The sequence below is a fragment of the Acanthopagrus latus genome, chromosome 22, assembly GCF_904848185.1.
Source record: "Acanthopagrus latus isolate v.2019 chromosome 22, fAcaLat1.1, whole genome shotgun sequence".
In the NCBI taxonomy this organism is placed as follows: Eukaryota; Metazoa; Chordata; class Actinopteri; order Spariformes; family Sparidae; genus Acanthopagrus; species Acanthopagrus latus.
In genome coordinates this window covers 15,567,457-15,589,482 of record NC_051060.1, presented here as the reverse complement: position 1 = coordinate 15,589,482, position 22,026 = coordinate 15,567,457, and the positions used below count along the sequence as shown (strand labels likewise).

Genomic DNA, 22,026 nt, shown 5'->3' with positions numbered 1-22,026 from the left:
AATCTTGAAAGGCCTAAATGAAATAGTAGAGATAGGTCTATGTCACACACAAGCGGAGAACAAAAGTTTTCGAAAAGCTTGTTGCTGCTGCTGTGTGTGTGTGTGTGTGTGTCAGCTCAAGGGGGAAGAACGTCAAAGATGAGCACAGCCTTGCAGACATTTGCCTTCAGAGCAATAAATCTGGATAAATTGCCTGGCTGTGAGCCAGGTCTCCCACCCGGTGTCAGAGGGCAGGACAGCCTCCCCTCCTCCTCCTTCTACTTGCACACAAACACACACACAAGCGCGTACGCACAAGTCACACTCCTGCATTCACACACCATTCACATCTCCAGCGCCAGACTAAACCCAATTAACACCTCTGTCTTTGAGCAGGCCGGAGGTGACTGAAACACATTTGGTCAGCAGATCAATTGGCTCTCTTGTTGCAATACACAGCTGCATCTCCACAATGAGTCGCAGGCATTGTTTGGCCAAAATTAATAGGCCACTCAAAATCTCTTGATGAGCTCTGACACAGCTCTTCTTTAAAAAAAGGGGCACTCTGTAGTTTTGGAGAATAAATTCAAACTCTGAAATGTAATATTCTGTTATTCTATTAATGAGGTAATAACTCAAACTCAGACATGTTCATTTTCTTCTGAACTGAAGAAACAAGCCGCTCTCAGAGGAAAGTAAGGTTGAAGCTAGAGAGGTGGCAGGGTCCGCCACATATAAACAAAGTCAAACAGCATGAAATTATGTTTTTCTTCCACAGTCAGTTTGTTTATCTGGATGTGAAAACAAAGAGAGTGTGTGTATTTACATTTAACTTGAAAACTAAGTAGTGCTCCTTTAATTATAAAGACGCGCTGGAGACACTAATCAAAGTTAAAACACACACACACACACACACACACACACACACACACACACACACACACACACACACACACCCTGATAACACTAATTAGGACAATGTTTCTCAGCACATGTCTGAGAGCACAGTCCAATAATGAGAATTGTGCAGTGTGATCCTCCACAGACACAGCTCCTCAGACTGAGGCCTCAGCAACTAAAATCTGTTAAACCTGGAGGAGGGAACCGAGCCTCAGCGCCGAGCCAGCAGAACCGAACCGAGCTCTCCCTAGTGGAAACAACGCAGTGTGGAAACACCCTGAATACACAACAGAGCAGGTAAAAACACAAACACACATACCATACTCTCACTTGACTCCCGCTTGCATCGAGATTCCAACTGCGTGTTCTCGGCCAACAACTCCAACTGAAGCACCTGAACTCCCGCACCGCATGTGGAGACTGTTGTTGCGTTTGCACCTCGGGGCCTGCGAGCACGCAGCGTTTCTGCTGCGCGATTTGCATGCGCAGACAAGTTAGCTACGAGATCACTCATCCGGACAAGTCAAGTGTCACCTCTGAGGATCTCTCGTTTAGTTGTGAGAGCCTGTGATGTCAGCCTGTAATCGCCCTGGCATCCCCCCCCCTAAAAAAGAAAAACTTACCAGCATCCCCATAACGTCTGTCCACAGTTGGGAAAAACTGTCGGACTCCGCGGCGCTGTCCGCCTGGGACTCATCGGAGGGCGCACCGGTCCCCTGATCACCTTCCATAATGTTCCAATAACTTTTGTATTCAGTCAGACAAATCTGGTGCGCAGCTTGAATCCAAGAGAGAGAGAGAGGAGGCGCGCTGATCACCAGCAACACACGAGAGTGTCGGTGCCGAGGCTGCTCCTAGAGAAAGTTGCCCTTGACGCACCGGTGAAACGCTCCGACACTGCTTGGCACGATCCGAAGTTTAGTGCGTGAATTGCGCCCCGACATGTTTACTCGAAACTCCCGGCGTCAACTCGAGCGAGGAGGAAGAAAAACTTGAACGGACATAAATTGTTTCGCCTCGAGTTGTGTGGAACCGCAACAGGTCATCCGTCTGAGAAACTTCCGAGTGGGGGTTAGTTCCCTGCTCCGCAGTCCGCACCGCACGGCTCCGTGCCCGGGCGCAAACCAAACACCACGCCGACGAGAGAGGGGGGGAGGAGGGAGGGGGAGAAGTTTACGAAAAAGTTGCAAGAAATCCCCTCGATGAGTGACAGAAAGCGTCTAAACTAGCGGAGCGAGCGCACGGAAGCTTATTTCCATTAAAAAAAACACAACACCGAGTGAAAGAGAGAACGTACGGAGCACAGAGCAAATCCTCCAAACACTGCGCCTCCCCCTCTCTCCACCCGCAGTCCCTCTCCCTCTCCCTCTCTCTCTCTCCCTCGCACACACTCCTCCCAGCAAAACATTACAGCAGAAAAGAAAAAGAAAAACACACACACACACGTCAGCGGCACAATGGCCAGGAGTTAACTCAAACCGCTGAGGAATCAATAATCACTGACACATCAGACATAAAATAGAATCTGACCCTGTAGCTACTTTTGGTTTTTTAAAGGTGCACTATGTAGTTTAAGAGAGGAAGTTTTAATCAGGGTTAAAAGAGAAATATCATCATTGACTAGTGAACACACATAACTTCATAGGGTTTTACTTTGTTTATATGTGGCAGACCCTGCCACCTTTTTTTTCGCTTCCACAGTGTTCTGAGGACCTTAGTTCCTCTGAGAACAGCTTGTTTATTCAGTTATGGAAAAACAGAACCACTTAAAAGAGTGTATTATTACCACATTAAGAATAGAGTTAGATTTTTTTGTTACAAAGCTACAGTGTCCCTTTAACACAGAATCACGCTTGCATGGCTGAACAGCAGTTTTGCGGTGACGGAGCCCGACTCAGTGATGATTTTTATGCCCCTGTGTCGCCTTCCATAAAACATTTTAAAATTGTGATTTTATAGTTTAAGCCATTTAAAGCCATTACAAGAGTACAGTTCATTTCATTTTCAGTGGCCCAGAAAACTTTTTTTTTTTAATCTCACGCTGACACGGCTTTCCACCAATACGTCTCTCCGGCCGGCGGTTGAATAGGGACAGTGAACAAAGCACATTCTCCACACAATTGAATGAAAAACAAAAAAAGCGCATGGGAAAAGTGTTTTTTGAGGGGGGTGACGCACGCCATGCCCTTTGCCCGGCATAAATCTGGATGAAATGCTGGACAGTGACACACACAAAAAAACCTGCAACTTTTGCTTATAGGAGTTTCTTCGTTTGCCTTATAGGATGCCCCCCCCCCCCCCCCCCCCCCCCCCCCCCCCCCCCCCCCACCACACACACACATGCTACAAACCTCTTCAGTACACAATGTAACAGTGAAGGGCCTTCAAGCTCCAGAGCTCATTTTGATACAAGCAGGGCGAAAAAGAAACATGTCACGCGTGAGCATGAAATCGCCCAGCTATCTCGTCTGATCAGCCATTTGTTATGCTCCGCCAGCGGGCTACTCTATTGTAATGAAGAAGTCCAGAGACTCTATCTGCAATTCTCTCCCCTGTTGTTGTCAGAAGCACTTTTTTCTCAGAGTAGCAACAGCTGCCAGGTCTTGTGACAGATGCCAGGGGAGGAGGACCAGGAGATAGAGTGAGAGAAGTGAGAGTGAGATTGAACATTTTCAAAATCACAGCGCCTCACTCAGGCTCCTCCCCCCTCTAACTCAGTCTAAAAACACTGTGTCACCTGCTGTTTGCCTGATCAGTCGACAACACCACACGCAATCAGAACATGCATTCAGAAGTAACGTGATGAGAGAGGGAAACCGGGGGGGGCGGGGACAAACACAAACAAACATTAACCTCACTTTGCTTTCTGTAAGCATGTAAAATGTGATCAGTTATACAGAAATCCCTGGTGCTTCAGTTTCACCTGTGGTGCAAGTGGATACATGACCCGGCCTACTGGGAATTATGCACGGTCCAAATGACTCTTACGCTTTTCACTGACACATTTGTGACAGATCTCCAGGTGATCATTCTGTGTATAATCTTATTTAATTTTGAACCGAGGCTTCACATTACAAGTGTGTTGAGTTAAGTTTCCTTTTTGCCTTCTATCTAAAGAGATACAGAGTATACATTTCTTAAAGGTGAAATATGTAATAGTTTCAGTTTAAAACACCGGAAAATACGCTAAAATCATAAACAGAATGTGAAGAAATAACAAAAAAAAAAAAAATAAAGTCTAATGCCAAAGACGTTCCAGATATACATTGAAGTTAGTATGCTAACCAGCTAGCTCCTTGCCACTTCATACCTCAAGAGGTGAAAGAATAGACCTATACCTAATGGACACAGCCCTTGAGGTGCATGAAGCCAAAAACGCTCGACGTCCGGCAATGCTTTGGCCGGGGTTCTTCTCCACTGTTTCCGCTAACTTCCTTCTAGACTTTCCAAATGTTATTGGACTGAACTGCTCAAATTATGACAGTTGAAACAAGTCATTTTGTGAGGGTTGTCCACCATTTTACAGCCCCTTCCTTCATAATGTTAGCTTTAAAGGGTAAAAGTCTTTTTGGCCTGCAGGGAAATGTTGATGTTCACAAATCAAGACTCAGTAGTCAAACAATGGCATAGCTGTCAGAAGAAAAAAAGTCAAAAAAGGAATCAAATCAAGACCTTTAATATTTCAGCCTTGCTGCCGTTTGGTCCCACTGCACCAGAAATCCAAACTTGCTGTCCAAGCTTAGTCCTCTTTGTTGGCTCCGATCGCTCTCTTATATCCAGCGTCATGGTTCAAAGTGTGTGTAGGTGAAGGATGACTTTTACAGGCCTCGGATGAGCGGCAGCTGCTCAACAGTATCCTGCCCGCAGTCTAAACACGCAGAAAAACACACGCTCACACAAGAGCAGCTTTGTTGGCCAATGAGCCGACGGCACGGGGGTCGACCTTGCATCTGTGACCTCGGGGTGACGACAGCAGCAAGTGGTTGGACCGCCAGTGACATCACTGTGCTGTCCATCAGCCTGCCTCTGTTTTCTAAAGAGCAGTGACCACATTGATCCCCACCCCCCTTCTACCATCTAGGACAGGGGTGTTGGAAGTAACCCCCCCCAGCACAATCACTCTTCCTTGCCAACTACCCCCCTTTACCCAAGCACGAGGCGCTGTGACCCCACCTGGAGCAACTCAAACAGCGGGGTCAAACTGTTAATGAGGAGAGAAGGAAGCCTGTTGACTCAGTGCACACTCATCAAACACCAGCGGTGTGTGTGTGCGTGCAGATGCCAGCTTTCTGTTTCTCTCTTCACGCCGACCGCTAATCAAGGTGTCACGTTGCCCGACAAGACTCCTTTTTGATCAGCTCTGAGCATTTGACAAGGACAAATTCTGGAGCGCGTGGATGTGAACATGCACTTCAGACGCCTGCGACCGTTCCATAGACCATAAACGTGCCCCTGAACTGCAAAGTGGAATGTGAGAGCTACAGTTATTCCAAATATATAGGGAGTTCTTCCACGAAAAAGGGATGATGTCATGAATATAAATCGCTAGCATGGGTTGCTTTGAACCACGGTGTTGAAAGCCTCAGGGGCTTAGACTATATCCTGATGAACGTCAAGCATCAAACTTATTTTTAAACTTTCTTTCATCAGCCTTCTCTCATCTCTATTATCTATTATTAATCGTTTCATTGTCTTATCATGCCTTCTTCTTCTCCTGATGGCTTCTTGAGGGGCTGGGAGGAAATATATGCCATGTCATCAGATTTGGGATGGAGCAGGATCACCTCTAGAGTACACGAGAGACAGGAAGGATTTATTTCAGCCGGATGCGAGGCTATTTGCTCAACAGAAAACAGTTACAAACAGGCCTCTTGTACGCACTGGTGGTGACTGATCTGCAGGGCCGGTTGGGAAACATTAACAAATAATTAAAGACAGGCCCGGACAAGACCGAATCTCACCCTCCGGTTCTCTCTAAAAGGAAAAGAACACCCGTTTCTTGCAGGTATTGCTCCAGACAAGAAGGCCTTTACGAGGACCTCACATCTACAAAGAATCAACTAATCTCCCACCGAGCCCCTTTCATTAGCCACTCAAACACACCCACGGGCTACATAACGTGAAGAGACTCAGTGATAAATTTCCGTCGAGGCGATAGATTGTCACAGTGTGTAATTTTCTGCTGCAGATGACTCAGCAAGATTATGGCAGCGTCTCTGAATGCACCCATATGGGTGGTGATGCAAGGTAAGAGAAGAGGAGAGGACAGAGAGAAGGAGCAGACAGAAGATAAAGGATTGGAAGGAGGTGGAGAGTAGGAGTAAGAGAAGTTACATATTAATGTGGATTATGTAAGAAGAATAATGTGGGCACAAAAACACAGTTTCTTTGGAGGTCGTGTGCCACGAGCTAAGATGAGGCATGAAGAGGAGGACGGAGACAGTGGATCCTGAAGACTGAGTGAAGAAAAGCAGGGCCAGACCTCCCCTGATAGTGAGAGTGACCCTCCACGGAGGTCAGTGACCCTGTGCCTTATAAATAGCTCCTGGGGGAGGCACGACACCGTGCTGGACAGGGCTGACTAACAGCACGGTGGACTGACATCAAGGGCACCGCTGATGCACTTAAGGAATGTTATACAAGACCACACAACTCTGACACACAATGAAAGAAGAAGTCTGAGGTAAATAAGTGATAAATGGTAAATTTATGGTTAATTACCATTAGTTAACAACTAAATAACTGTTAATTAATGTTAAATTAACATACACAATAAAATGCATTATAAATGATTCATTTAGTATTGAAAAGTTGCAACAGATTTTTATGTAAATGGTTAATAAACACAGTGGGTCATCTATAAACATTTTTTGGCACAGCATTATAAAGCTTAAATGTGCAAAATTTAAGAATCTGAATGAGAAACAACCAAAAAATTAACTAAAATAATCATCAGAATGCAAAGCAGTAACAGTTTAGGTGTTATGACGTCTGTGTATTGCTGCAAAGATATTTACCGAAGAGAGCATGCTAACCAGCTGGCCTTGGCTACACTCCCCTGGTCGTTCAAACTTCCAGTCCGGACCACTCGCTACATGGCTAACTGAGCTGACTAGCTGTTGACGGCTAAGGCTAGCAGCAGGTTTCTCTGGTGATATGATTGGTCTGAGGAGGGAATTCAACATGTAGCTAATTCTTACATATTGCACCTTTTAAAAGGTAGCTGCCTTAGCTAGTTACCTCAGTTAGCTGTGCAACTAGTGGTTTGGTCTGGGAGCCCAATGACCGGGGGAATGTGCTTACAGACATTTAAAAAAAGCAATATGAGGACTCTAACAAATTACTTGGTAACAACACTGCTGTCTATACATATATCTGACATACCTTCGTTTTGATACATTTTCCTCCTTGTTTTCACATAAGGTTTACCCCCAAAGCTTAATTGGATTGGATGTCCTGAAACCTCATCCTTTACTTCTCAGCGCTCCTTCTCTTTGTGAATAATTGGGATCAAGATTTTCACATCATTAATTCCGCTTAGTCGGCAGGTCAGAGGCTTGACGTTCCCTCGGCGTTTCCCTTTGAACCAGCCTGGATGTGAGCATTTGTTATTCTTATTTATATGTGTGTGTGTGCACATCGAGGTGTATTTATGTACATGCCAGTGTGCAAGAAAAAAATGCACGCATGTGTGTGTGCTCGATGAGTGGGCGGCCAGGGCCGGCCCCTGTGTGCTTCACACACCACTGAGTGTTGTGTGGGAGTTATCACACAGGCCCAATTAGCATGACAACTAATTACTGTTTCCTCGGTCCCCTCCCCCAGCTAAGCAACTCATTAAATTAAATCAACACGCCGGTCCCTTCCACCTAAAACAGTGCTTTCAGGGAGTAATAATGAACGCCGGGTGCTCGCTGTTTGTGTGCTTGGGGTTTTCTTTTTTTTTTTATTTCGCAGGATGGTCAAACATAACACTGGAAACGTTAACTCCAAACATCAACACAGGAATTGCTTCTGGGCCAGGGAGGGAGAGGAAGAAGGGTAAGACGATGGAAGGCGCGCGAGATAAACACACAACGTGATATGCACGGGCAGCAGGGAGAGCGCTGGCATTAGACGAGGGGTCCGCCCGGGGTATGAAGTGCATGTGATAACTGGTTGTTTGTGACACAACACACACAAACACACACACACACTTCTAAAACAGCTCGTAGGGTATGTCGGCAAAAATAATGTTGAGGAAAACCGTGCCAAATCTGCACACCTGCCCTCACAGAAAGGAACACAATATCCTGCGCAGATGTCGATGTGATGCAGAAATCCAGGGGGCTGCGAAGAAACCGATGTGTCGCTTGTGAGGTGGCGAGGATAGAGGAGCACAGCTCAGAAGGGGCCTCTAGGTTTGTGGCAACATGACCCGCTCACTCCAAACATTTTCATTGGAGTTCGCCTTCTCCCGCATTCTTCGCGTTGCATTTGAGCAAATCTGATGTTTTTATTAGAAGAATTCTGTGTATGTGTGTTGGCAGTTATTGGTAAACCATTATCACCTCCCAGGGGACACAAGCATTTCCGAGTCGGATTCGACAAGTAGTTACGCGTGGCTTTTTTACATGCACGGCGGTAATTGCGGGTCCCCTTTCATGTGCTCTCTGTGTTGGAAGACCCGACGATATGAAAACAAAGCATATTTCTGCTAAGCCCCCCGGATTCTCTGGATTCTCCATGCAGTGGACGCCTCCATGGCCATGTGGTGGATGATTGTGTTACGCCGTTCTGCATGTGTGTGAACTCGCATTCCTGGGTGTTTCAATCAGGCGCGACTGAAAGGACAGATGCTGTTTTGGATGTGAGCGAGCTTCCAACGGTATCAAACAGCAGTCCTGAGTAAGAAACTGAGTGTTTCTCAGCTATTTGCAGTGTGTTGTGTGAAGGACAGTAAACAACAATGGGTATAGAGTGCATGTTTGGTTGGTTGGTTGGTTGGTTGTCTGTGACCATGAGGCCACAGGTGGTAGACAGTGCAGATGTGTGGCTCTCAGTGTGGATGGAGGTCATGAGGCCCGGCAGCTGCGTTGGTGTCAGGGTGGCAGTGCCAGGCTGATGTCTAATGTCCGGCGTATGTCATACATTCGACTGGAGCGTACCGGAGCTCCGCATCAGAGTGCTTTCACAGTAAGGAAAGAAGGCCCATCCTAGTGTAACCACAAACTCTTACTTTATTTTGAAAATCTGCCGCACTCACTGTTACTGTTAAAAAGATTTCTTACATTTTACCAACTGGCTTCAGGACTCAATAGCAAACCCTATATTTATTTTTTTTCTTCTTGGTACATTAACATCCTCGAATTTATTATTTGCCTAACACTGTACTGAAAAGTGTGGGTGTGTTTGTGATATAAATGCTATGTGCGATTTGTAATGTGTGTTCTGTCTTGTTAGTCAGGCTTGCGTTTTTTTTAAAAACAGCACTATAATGACGTACTGTCCATCACTCTCCAGGTGTCAGAAAACACGTTTGTTGGCTATCGACCACAACAAATGTCAAATGACATCATCATGATTTTAACAGCTTTTTCAGTGAAAATGAAAATAGTGATGCAAAATTGCTTATTCTCACTACTTCCAGATAGCAATCTTGATATCTGCCAAAAAAAAAAAAAAAATTCCAATATCATTGATTTGACCCTATGGTGCAGCCCCATGAAGGCACGTCAAATCTCAACCCAGAGATACTGCATCTGTTTAGAAAAGATAGCACTTGTGGTCGAGCTGCACTGGATCAGACTCTTGCAACACAAACACTGTTTTGTCTCCGAGTCTCTTGCTTATCGGCAGCTTTCCCATGGGTATGTTTTGCCATCTTTTCCTCCCCTTTTTCAAATCCCTTTGAAAAACACTGCTTCCTCTCTCCTGAGTCCCCACACTATCTAAAGGACGGGGCAGTTAAAATGGGACACAGTAGTGCCCCCTACTGTTGTCAGATATACTCACAAAAAAACACAGAGCACAGGGCCTCCTGCAAACAGGACAGCACATCCTGTTCTGTCAAGTCAGCCGCTCTGCCATATGTTAGCCTCTGAGCTAGATGCAGTAAAAGTAAGATGTTATTAATGACCATGTGCGCCCTGAACACATAATTATCCCCTGCAGTTTCATCTCAAGCTCAATTTTATACGACTGGCTGCAGGTTTAAGGGACACAAACACACGTAGGCACTCGCACAGTGCCGAGATGGGGTAGCTCTGCCTTGACGGTGCAGTTCCAGTTGCTAACAAGACAGTAGCCGGCGGGGCTCCGTAAAAAGATATTTTACGGGTCCCTCCACTTTGTTTCCACCACCTAAAATGCTCTCACCTGTTGCCTCGGTTCATATGCAGAGAGGCAGACACGACAAAAAAGATGGGGTTACAGATGTCAGCTGCACAGACGCGTGTCCTGGCGCTGCCGTTAATTTGAACGCTGTCGATTGCAATCAAAACCGAGGTGCATTTTTTTTTAATGCGGTTACCTTGACCAGAGGGAAACGAGCAAACAACCGACATTCTGTCCCCCACAGAGGCAGAGGAAGACAGAGTGTCTCCGGTGGACTGCGGTGTGAGAGGAAATTCCAGTCTTGGTGATGCCGCATTATCCCCCACTGGCACACAGCATGTAAACAGATGCAGATACACGTCAGACGCTCGGCCATGCACTCGCCGACACATTAAAAAAATAAAAGGAGCAGCACGCAAACTTGCAGACCAAAACCCTAAAAGCACCTCGAGTGCACGTTTCATAATCCTTTCAAAATTTCACGTGCCAAGCCGTGCGTCACGAGCACTCTCAGCTTCTCCTTTTCCCCCCGTCGGATTTATATCCGAGGCTGCAGACACGGCTGACATTTGGTTATGTATTAGATGTTATAATAACTTGTTCCCTCGGCCAGCCCCGGGCCGCTCTGTGGTACGACTCGCTGTAATTACTGTCAGTATGCACGCAGCCGTCGTATATCTCATGGCTAAAACCCGCGACACACGATCTGTCACACACACTCGGCCATTTGCACGTTAGCGGCGAATAAACGGCCGTGTTTAAATACATGCTGACATGCAAAAAAAAAAAAAAAAAAAAAAAAGTCTTCAGACTCAAATCAGTGGATGGATGTCAAAACCTCAATGGGGAGAGATTTTCAGCACTAACATATTATTCGAGCAAAATCACAATGCTCTGTGCTGTTAGGAGTCGTACCAGTGTGTTGGTGGAGATATATTTGAGGAGGATTGGGCCCGGAACCAGAGCTGAATAGTTTCCCCATACTATAATTCAATTCTAAGAGCCAATAGGAGAATAAACTGACCCAACTCTCGGCCTGTTTCTCAAACACAACCCCCTCCAGATGAAGACACTCAAGTTCCTCGCAACCTAATAAATAGTAATAAACACCCCCCCCTCAACATTTATAATCAGTTTCGGAGTTTATTTCATTGCTGGAGCACCAAATTCCTCTGGCGCGGGGCCTATCTGTCCATTGCACCGCATGGAATTCCATTTTCAGATATCCTGCTGGAAGAATGGACTGAGGCAAGAGCATCTGTGTTTTAAACAACAAATTATGATTTTTCATTTACATTTTGTCCACTGACCAGAGAAACAAAGTTCAATGAGTTAGTTTAAAACATGTCTCCGTTCCCTCAGGTGTCTCAGACTAAACTGTTTACTCGGCTTTATAACCTGGCTCCGCACTCCGGATTTAACTGCGGTTTGACAGCATGTACCATACTGTATGTGGTTTGGACAGAGCGTATTATGTAAGACCTCCCTAGCTGACATCATTAGCTTGTTTTGGTCCGGAGTCTGTAACCTTGACCACAGCACATTCAGCCCCTTTCACATTTTCTTTGTTAGTAATTCATAGTTTTTTTTCTCCTTGCGGTTCCTCTCCACCTTATTCACAGGGATTACTTTTTCTGACATCACAGCAAGGATGTAAGGGTAGTTTTGTAGAGGAAGATCAGTGTCTCATCCTGGGGGGGGGGTTGACTACCCCCAGTAATATCTATAACTGGCAGCTTAAAGCATACAGGTCCACGATAAAAAGACTTTAGAGCGAAATAATGAATGGATGTTAAAACCAATCATTGTCTTTTTTCCACCCCAAAAAACCCTCTCTGACTGCTGTGTGTGTGTGTGTGTGTGTGTGTGTGTGTGTGTGTGTGTGTGTGTGTATACGCAGCTCAGTCTCGATCCGTCTCTGTCTGGCTGTCTACACGAAACTCCGACCACACAACACACAAACATAGTGCAAGCTCAGCTCAACCACCGTAGCCCTCCACTTTCACAGGAATTTCCCCCTGTTTCGGCCCAGAGGATCCTGCTTACACCAACAAAATATGAACCCAGTGGCAGCGCGGAGCTGCAAAAAAAAAAAAAAAAATACACATAACAAAAAAGTGTATATTTTCCCCCTAATTACTTAAACAACTGTCCTGTAACCGGCTGACTGAGAGTGGCTGAAAGGGTTTAGAGGGTATGGTGGGTGTGACACTTTGGCATCAGCTGGGGCGATGCTCGCTCCAGCCTGACGAGACCTCATTACAGGCTGGTGGGGAGCCCTGTCTGAATTTGCGGGGTCCAGATGGTCACTCAGAACCAATTAACGCACCTTTTCTGACTCGCTCTCACCGACTCAATCCCTCTGTCTCTCTGTTTTGTTTTTTTTTTCCACGTCCCTGCGGAACCTATCAACGTGTAACCTGTGACCAACATGCGAACGCAACAACAAACAAACAAACAACCCCAGTGGAGAGACAACAAATGGAGCAGTTGGCGGTCATTAAGTTTTGTCGTGTTTAATGGCTGTCCTTCGAGTCTGGGTTAGAGGCCGGCCAACGTTACACAGTAATGAGTCTGCTAACCAGCCCCCCCTCTTCACCCTTTCTGGAAGAGTGGAGCCAAGGCGACTCAGCGATACCAGGAGTGGTGAGAAAAGGTTAATGGGTCTGCTGGGATTAAAAAAGCAGGTTGAGTAAATTTGAGTTCGGGATTACAGATGGCTCTGCCTGAGGTGAGGACACATTCCAGAACAAGACACTCTATGTTTGAATTCAGACCGCATTGTTATTCATCTGGGCTGTCTTGGATGCATGGTAACAACATTTAATGTGTGATTAATGTTGTTTTTCTACAGGTTTTTAGTATGTTTTTAGTGTAATTAGTCATTAAAACAAGTTTGTTAATAATGGGTGTGCTGAAACTGATCTGCTATTACTTTCATTATGCATAATTGTCTTTGTCTGATTGATCGTTTAGCCATACAATATCCCTAGAATTTGACACCTTCAGACTGTTTACTTTGTTTGATCAACCTCTCAAACCCCCAAGATATTCAATTTACAATAATATCAACTAGAAATAAGCCTCAGATTTGAGCGACCAGTGCTAATATTTGGTATTTTTTTCCTCATACATAACTTTTATTACCTACATACGCTTCCCATAAGTATAAAAATGACTGCTAGAAAACTGTGGCAAGTGTTTTGGGCCAGCTTGAGACCTTGTTGTACGGATCAGACGGGGCTGCGAAAAACATGGCAAAAATACAGTCTGAGAAAAAGGATCGGGGCGGTCAGAGGGATGAAGACGAGCGAGGGGTCCCCGGAGGACACGCAAACACACACTCACAGGAGTCTTGTGTCGGTGCAGGAGTGTATCTGCTGCAGGCGCTTGGTGCTGAGCCCGTGCTGGCTGAAAAGATATCCATACCCTGCGGCATAGAGCTGGCGTATAGCCCAGACCCATGTAGTATTTACCTTCCTTCTCTCTGATTATCGCTCTTCTTCTTTTCCTGCACCATCGCTTTGCTGCAACACCAGCATGAAGGCGTGGACCTGTCATTTGCACCACTGTCCATACTTCCATGACCGCATGGACACGAGGACACCTCAGTTTTAATGACTTTCTCTCATCTTGTCTCTCGACACAGTTTCCGTTCCTTCTAATCAAAATCTGGAATATATTGAGGGACAGCTGCAAGTCGATGTGGTCATGATGATCTCAAAGCAAAAAAAAAAAGAAGAGCACATATGGCTCATAAAGTACAGGCATGAGATTTAAGTAGAACAATTTAAAGCTCTCCATATCATATCTTCAGGGGAATTAAAAGCCGAATTCGGAGCAGAGGAGGGGTATTTCCAAGGGTGTGTACGTGTGTGTTTTGGAGGAAGAAATCCTTCCTCTCTGGCTTGGGTCCCAGAAGTTTGATCAGTTCGGGGAGCCACAGGGATGTGGAGCTGAGCATGTAGAGCTCACGCATGAGGCCATGCCATGCATTTGAGTTATAGGAGACGTATTGTGCTTATTTTTTAGGTTCATCATTTTATTTTAGGTTACTGCTGGAATAGGTTTACATGCCTTGAGGCTCAAAAAAACCACATTGGTTTCCTCATACTGTCTCCTGTCTCTTTAAGGAGCACCATCCAATTACCCAGTCCCTTCTGACTGGTCAGCTCACACATGCCTGAACCTCAGAACAACAGAGCAGGTGTGCTTAATCAATTCTTACAAGCCAAACTAGCCCACTAGGTATAAATTCTGCAAATGTGTGACATGGTGACATAGTGTGGCGTCACCAAGTAACAGAATTAAAGGCGGGACTACCGATGAGGCATTTAAGGCGCTGTGTTTTCTGTGGGAGAGAGGAGCTTCTGCCAGTGTGGACTTTTAAATGCACAACAACCTATATAAACACTGAAGGAAAGGAAAACAAAATGAGAAAGCGTGATAGGTCTCCTTTAAAATAATCAACACTCATGTACATTTTCATCTCAACTGATTGTTAAAGACAACAGAAGCCATATATCAAGCCACAATTATTACTATAACGCAAATCTACAAAATAGAACTCACCTGGTCACATAAAGGACGACAGGCAGCTGTAAGAAATACGATTTCAGTTTACAGACATGGCCAGGATCCTATTTCAGACAACCGCCCTGCAGCTCAACACTCACAAACACCTGTCACATCGTCTACTCTGACTCTATCCTCTGACACAAACATCAGTGCCGGGTGAAATGTGTGGCAGGCAAAGGCTTTACTCACCATGAATTGAAGCTCAACGAGATCTATGGGGATATTGCTGGGGGAGACCGGAGGCACAACAACGCACCTTCGTTTCACACTGAGTCACACCGAAATCTCGCTGCAGCTAAAATAAGAGCCTGCCCGGCTCAGACGCTGTCCAGTTCCACGGTTTAGCTGGCTCAGTCATAACCTCGACCAGACTTCTGATTCAGCCTGTTTATGGACACGAGCGGCAGGACATGTGGCGGAAACATGTTTACAGCTGCGGCCAGGGGAAATTGAAAGGTGGTGAGTCAAAAAAAGGGGAAAAAGTTTAAAATCATAAACTTAATTGACTAAACTAAAACTGCAACTGAAGAGTAAAAGGGAGGAACAGGAAGGAAAACACTGATTGAAAAAAAGTGGGCAGAGAAGACATGCAAAGGTTATGAGAGGATGTGTGACAGATCCAGCGGGCAGGACAGGAGATGTTTCATCGACAGCTGGGGCAACAGCTCCCCCTGGGGCAGAGCAGCTATAATACATAACACATCACTTCATCTGCCTCCATGTACCATGTCCATTTTTTTTGGTATGGGTGCCCAAAGAGATAAAGAAACCACTGTCATGAGATCTGTCGCACGCACAGTGGCATGCTTTGCCACCTGAGCTGCACAGAAAAAGGCATGAAAGTACAAGTTTATTGGTCTGAGTAAGGCAACTCTCTTTCGGAGTCGCTGAAGGAGGAATGGGAGATCATTTCCAGACGAACCGGAGTAAAAGACAGACTACATAGATGTATGTAGGCCAACAGAACCCTGCACATTAACCTCTCTCCCTCCTCTTCTCCCACACTCTGCGTTCACTCCAGCACTTTTATGTGTTTACCAACCTTCCCTTTAACAACAGCCATTAAACACCCACCTTTGAGTGAGACCTTAATGCGAGGCGAGAAGGTAAAAAAAAACAAACCACAAATTCACCCTCCTGATTCATTACCGGCCCTGGCTCCCTCAACACCTAGGAAGGGTTTACAACTTACACACACACGCACACACGAACACATCCCAGCATGCAAGAGCACACATGTGCCGGAGAACCACATACAAGCACACACATTCCTGATCCATATCCATGGATGTGGTCGGCGCTCCTGGGAGTGTTTTTCCATCCGTGCTGGGCAGCACAGCTGTCCTAGGGAAGAGGCAACCGTTAATTCATGGATGGGCTGTTGCTGGAATCAGAGGCGAGGCCTGGACACTGGCCACCAGGAAGAGCTGGGCCGCTAACCCCCCCCCCGCCGCCAGATAATGTCATCCACGGTGCTGTGACTATGGTGCATCAGAAAAGCAGGATTAAATCGGTTTGAAGAGCAGAGCAAATACAATGATGCCAACAGCAGACCGTAGCACGAACATAGTGTAGCTGCCTGTGTTGCCCGCTGAAGAGAAAAAAGCCACAGCTCGCGTATGCCAGATGCCCAAAGCCTCAAACCGAGGCTGATGAGCACAACCACTGACCTTCCTCACAGGAAATACTATAACTACACCCTATGTAAATTACAGCATACAGAAACTGACCGTTCTGAGTTGTGTCACCACAGAGAGACACACTCACTGAGTGCACGGTAATGTTGTTTGTGTTCTGTGTTCGTCACCAGAGTACACCAGACGGATCAAAAAACAACAAGTCCGGACAAACAGGCTCCTCATGAAATACTTCAAAAGCTATTGTTTGATTCTTTTATTCAGCATGTTAGTGGTTTTCTTTGTCTCCTTCCAGTCTTTCGCTGGCACGTCGGTTCTCTTAACACCACATTAAAGCCGCCAACTTTCAATATGTGGAAATGTATGAAACAAAAAAGGAACTGCGCGTCTGTTCTCACCCCGATTTCATGGACATGGAGCCAGACTGTTTGCTAAAAACACTGAAATTGTAGAGGCTAAACTGGCCTCAGGAGCATATCCAAGAAATATTTTAACATTCAAATGTGTAAAAAATAAATATCAGCATGGGGAATCATAGCTACAGAATAAAGATCAACAACATTCTATTCCCATTGACATTGTATCGCACATCTATAACTGTTGTTGAGCCACTGTTGTAATAACGAAACTAAGTACATTTGTTTGATGTATTTATGTACAAATCCAAGGTATTTGTACTTTAGTTGAGTACTTCCATCTGCTGCTTTAATTTTAGAATGTCTCTCTCAAGCTCTTCAGGTATATCATTTCTAAGATCAACGCTTTTTATACTATTTCTAACTAATGAAAACTTCACATTTGGTTATTTTAAATTTGATTCTTTCTGACAAACTGTAATTTTGAGTGTACCTTGATGGTTTGAGATTATCTTATAAAAATGCACTCTCACAAGCCATAAAAAACAGTTTTGGGGAGCTCATAAAAAGATCGGTCTTAGAGATAAATATATGATGATCTTATGGAATATGATGCATCGGTGTGCACTCAACTACCCAAAACTATATAAAGTCATTAAAATGAGCTCAATCTCAAACAACTACAGCGGTTAATGCAATATACAGCATCACGTATAACAGTAAAACACTAGCCATTTTGGTATAAAATGTGTACCTTTACTTTTGATTATTTAAGTAAAACCCTTTACTTTTGATTATTTAAGTAAAACAAACCCCTCATTATCAAAAGCTCCAAAATGCACCTTTAATTCCATCCACCTGATCCTGTCAGCGTTCCCGGCCTTCTGCTTTGTTACAATGGACTATGTGCGGCTGTGTATAGCTGTGCATGTGTGCATGTCAAAGGGTCTTTGTCGTGCTGCGTGCTGCATGATTTGCGATGCCTGTGGAGGATCAGGCGGTGGGTTCGCAGGGATCAGGACAGCTTTAGTTGTTAGTACAGATACAGAGTGTGAGAAAGTCCTAGCGGCGAGTGCTGCCCATGGCTGATATGAGTCCTCTGGGACTCCCCCTCTGCTGAGGTCATCCCCTTGCACTCCAACACTCGTACATCACTGCTGACTTCACCGCCGATTCCGGCCAAGCCGTTGCCACGGGCAACGCAAACAGGAAAAAGCATGCACATGTGGATGCCTGGTGTTAAGAGAGAGCATCAAACTTTTATTGGTGTTTTATTGAGTATGGAGTGACGTTCTGCACACCATCATTCAAAGAGGTAATCATCCATAAACACTCCTGTATTATGTTTAAATATTAGCTCTGCGCCACAAAGCCGCATGTGTTCCGTCTATTTAAAAAACTCCATAAAAGACATTTCAAATAAGAAATAAAGTAGAACATGGAAATGTGTGCTGACAGCAGAGCACATGATTAACCTAGGAAGTACTAATCACTGTGTTTGATGTGTGCCCTTGTGTTGATACGTGTATGTGTGTGTATGCTCGTTGCTTTTCCCGTCTCCCATGCTGTGCCACTCAATGCTCGGTATCCTGGGAAGCAGGGCGGCGGTGCCAGCAGTAATCAGAGCTCTTTGTATCCACACACACAGTCGAGCTATAATCAGGGAATGTTCTTTTTTTTTCCTCCAACCAATAATAGCCGTAATCCTCTCATCTCAATTTGATGGGTGACCTGTGACACGCTCGAAAAACTTGGATTTCTGTGGAGATTTATGCGGTACCTGGCCTTTGGCTTGTTTCAAAATAGGTTTTTTTTTGTAAGCCAGCTTTTACGGTAGCAGTAAAATCTGCGAGAATTACACTTCAGGCTAAGCTAATAATGACAGGAGTAAAAACGGGACTGTGTAGAGGGGTGGTGATAATCCTCAGGAACCAGCTGGATGTACTGTACAGTATGTGCCACCCTTTGAGTCTGTGTGCGCCTACAACATTTATCCACACGCAGAAACAAGGTATACACATTTTCTGATATATGATGTAAATAAACAGCAGATTTGACATTATGATATCTATGTATTATATTAGCATGCTATACAGCTAGCTTCTGGCCCATCCAGAACCACAGGTCCTGTGCGCCAGTGTATCAGCTTAAACAGTAACACTCCCCTGGTCCCTGAGCTCCAAAGGGCTATTCCAGAGAGGAGGTTCAACAAACACTGAGCCTAACCCTGAACTCTGAGTTGACTGAGTTTTCAGTTCAAGAACAGCTGATCTGAGTTAGGTAAGCTGACTCTGAATATGTTAACTCTGAGTTGAGCTCGTGCCTGACAACTAGTAAAAAGCCATCATCAATTGAGCTCCGATACTGTGATTCACCATGGCAACGGGAAAAAACAGGAAGCAGACATTTTCTGGGAAAAAAAAGTAACACGGCTATGGCCGTAATGAAAATCACTGACAGAGTTTTAGATGCGGTGTTCTTTTCATTTTGAATTTAACATCACTTTCTTTTATATTAGCCTTTGAGGAAGTGGTTGAATGTTGTTCAATGGTTTAATCAAGGTTCTAGAGGTCATTTAATATTATACACAATGTGGCAGCAAATTAGAAACACAGACTTTGAAATTACATTGTTGGAAGAAATACAATAGGCTATACTGATGGTTACTTCTGTAGTTATCTGTGGGAAATAAAGAAAGCCAAATTAAATGTGAGTTATTTCTCTTCTTCTGGCTGCTGGAAGGTGTTTGATTAACCACCGAAAAGATTTTAAAAAACAAAAAAAACAAAGGATTGTTCAGATCTGAGAGCACGTCAGCGATGACGTGTAGTCTGATATTCGCTGTGCAGCCGGAGAATATAAATGACGGACTGATGAGAAGCGGTCTACTGTCGGTTCAGTCCTCATCAGGGAATGAGAGCTCATCTGTATGAATCTATATTCTCCTCCTGGTGTAAAACTATGTGAATTATTTCTGCTTCAACATGATCAGACTGAGAAGGAAAGGACAGCCGCTGTCAGACAGCTCCATCAGACTCAGGGTTTCTTCAGGTAAACCTGCCAGTGAGCAGGTTATGTTCACACTAAGTTACTGCAGTAACAGACCCAGAGTTTAAGTTACCTCTCTTTCTGGAACTGAAAACTCAGAGTTTCTCTCATCTCAGGGTTAACAAACTCCTGTAAAACCTGCTTTCTGGAATACCCCCCTGGACTAGCTAAGCTAACTACCTAACGGCAGCTAGAATTAGCAGCAATCAGTGTCCCTCTGGTTGTATGCCACTCCCCTATTTGTCTCAAGTATGAATTTGACAGGTGGCCAATTTCTTCTACATACTGCACCTTCAATAGATCATGACAACAATCACTAGTTGCAGCCCCAACATGCTCACACACATATCTTGAGCTTGATGTATACTGGGATAAAAATGGCAAAAACAAAGAGAGATCCAAGGAAATCTAACTTTCACATCTTCCTCCTCACAGACTGTGCCGAATAAACTATTGTTCCAAACCCATCAAAAGCAATCAGGCTGCAGACTGAATCCGTTCCCAGCAAACTGCACATCATTTGTGATGACAACGGTATTTTTGAGTGCCACCGGCACACCCACACAACCCACACTAGCGCTGCAAAAAAAAAAAAAAAGAACATTCTTCTCTCACAAATAATCTGCCTGCAGCACATAAAAGCTCCCATGGTTAGTTTTTTTTATTTTTTATTTACTTGCCCTACTTTACTGGATTCTGAGACTGACATTCTGACCAGACTTTCATGTCCAGCTAGGGAGCAGATTATTTGAACAGTTGCCTCCAACCCACGCTTTTGACAGAAGCTATATGTTTGCGTCCATCCTGCTGTCATGACATATGAAATGTCTTGGATCCTGTACATGTGAAGTTGGACCGCATACACAAGTATTTCCTCTGCTCGGGGGGGAAGCCTCCCTGTAATTGGAACCAAATGTATAGAATGATTAACCATGAGGCAGGAATCACACCAAGCGCAAGAGCATGGATTTGACATCTGCAGTTTTGTTCCTACGCGCGTGACGAAGCACTGACTTGCGTTTCTTTGTGCGTGTGCCTACAGTCTGAGTCACATCAGCGCTGACCAGACCCCCTTTCGCTGACATTAACAAATCTCTGATTTCAAGGCAACTGAGACGTGAATGTGTGTGAGGCGGTACTTGTGTGCACCGAGATAAGAGCAGAAACATAAAAAGCATGGGTCGTGGGGAGGGGATCAGGAACGAGAGACAGATAAGCTTGGGGTGCTGCTCCGAAGACTCATCTATCTTTAAAAAGAGAGAGGCTGGATGAAATGAGGAAAGTGAGAAGTGAAGAGAACGAGAGGAGGGATCAGTGAAAAACCCATCTGGAGTCCTCGCATGTGTCTTCAGTCCAGCTCACAAAGCAGAGAGAACATATTAAGACCTTATAAAACACAAAACCCAGATGGTTGCAATGTAGCAAACTGTCTCATTTTCACTTTCCTTCGCTTTAGTAAGAATGTTGCAAAAAGCGATTTACATGTTACACACTTGAATAAACTGACCTTTAGGCCCAAACACAATGCTTTGCTTTCCTCCCCTGCATGTATTTGTATTTACTGACGCATTCATTCTGTCCCGCTGTGATGGTTTCTTTGTCCTCACTCGCTCGTCTTGGTCCCGTTCCACTTCACTCTGATTCAGTCAGTTTTTTTTTCTTTTTTTTTTCACAATGCATTGACATCACTGCTGACTGAATGTTATTACTTTGTGCAAAAACAAACCAGAGCTTTATTCCTTGGTCGAACATGTTTCACTCAGCTCGGCTCTGATTTGCTGGCGAGCACACATTACCGTACAGTGCGACGCTCCTGGTGCCAAATGACGCAACCTCGTTGGCCGTAGTGCTCAGTCTGCCCGGTGACATGCTGATGTCATGCGGGACATGCTAACTTGGCTGATGTCAGACCGGGATGATGCGAGGAAGAACTGCTTTACAACACATCACTACTATGTATGGAAGAGGATTAGGGCCACTGGAAAAGCAAACTTTATCTCTGACTTCTTTTTCCACAGTTCAGACTGTTTTTCTAACTTTGGATTCGGAGATTAAATTCAGAGATTTATGTAAGAATTCTGAGTTTAAAGTTAGACCAGCGGTGGCCCCCAGTCCTCTAAAAACAAAAAAAATGACTATGAATACATTTACAGTATGAACACTGACGTCAAGTCAGAAAAGACAAGGCTGTTCAGACCGATTCAGCAGTGACC

General features: G+C 44.9%; 1 protein-coding gene across 11 annotated transcripts in view; it reads right to left on the bottom strand.

Moving 5' to 3' along the window:
* sash1a (SAM and SH3 domain containing 1a) overlaps nucleotides 1-22,026 on the bottom strand; it is a 270,190-nt gene that overhangs the window by 52,966 nt on the left and 195,198 nt on the right. Inside the window, exon 1 of one of the 11 annotated variants that reach the window (XM_037085804.1) lies at nucleotides 1,503-2,256. The exons of 9 other annotated variants lie outside the window; for them this stretch is intronic. In XM_037085804.1, the coding sequence (XP_036941699.1) occupies nucleotides 1,503-1,610 (108 nt within the window). In that variant the 5' untranslated portion in view covers nucleotides 1,611-2,256. Of the gene's footprint in view, nucleotides 1-1,198; nucleotides 1,421-1,502; nucleotides 2,257-22,026 lie in introns of those variants that run through there. One more of the 11 variants, XM_037085803.1, reaches the window with a different exon arrangement.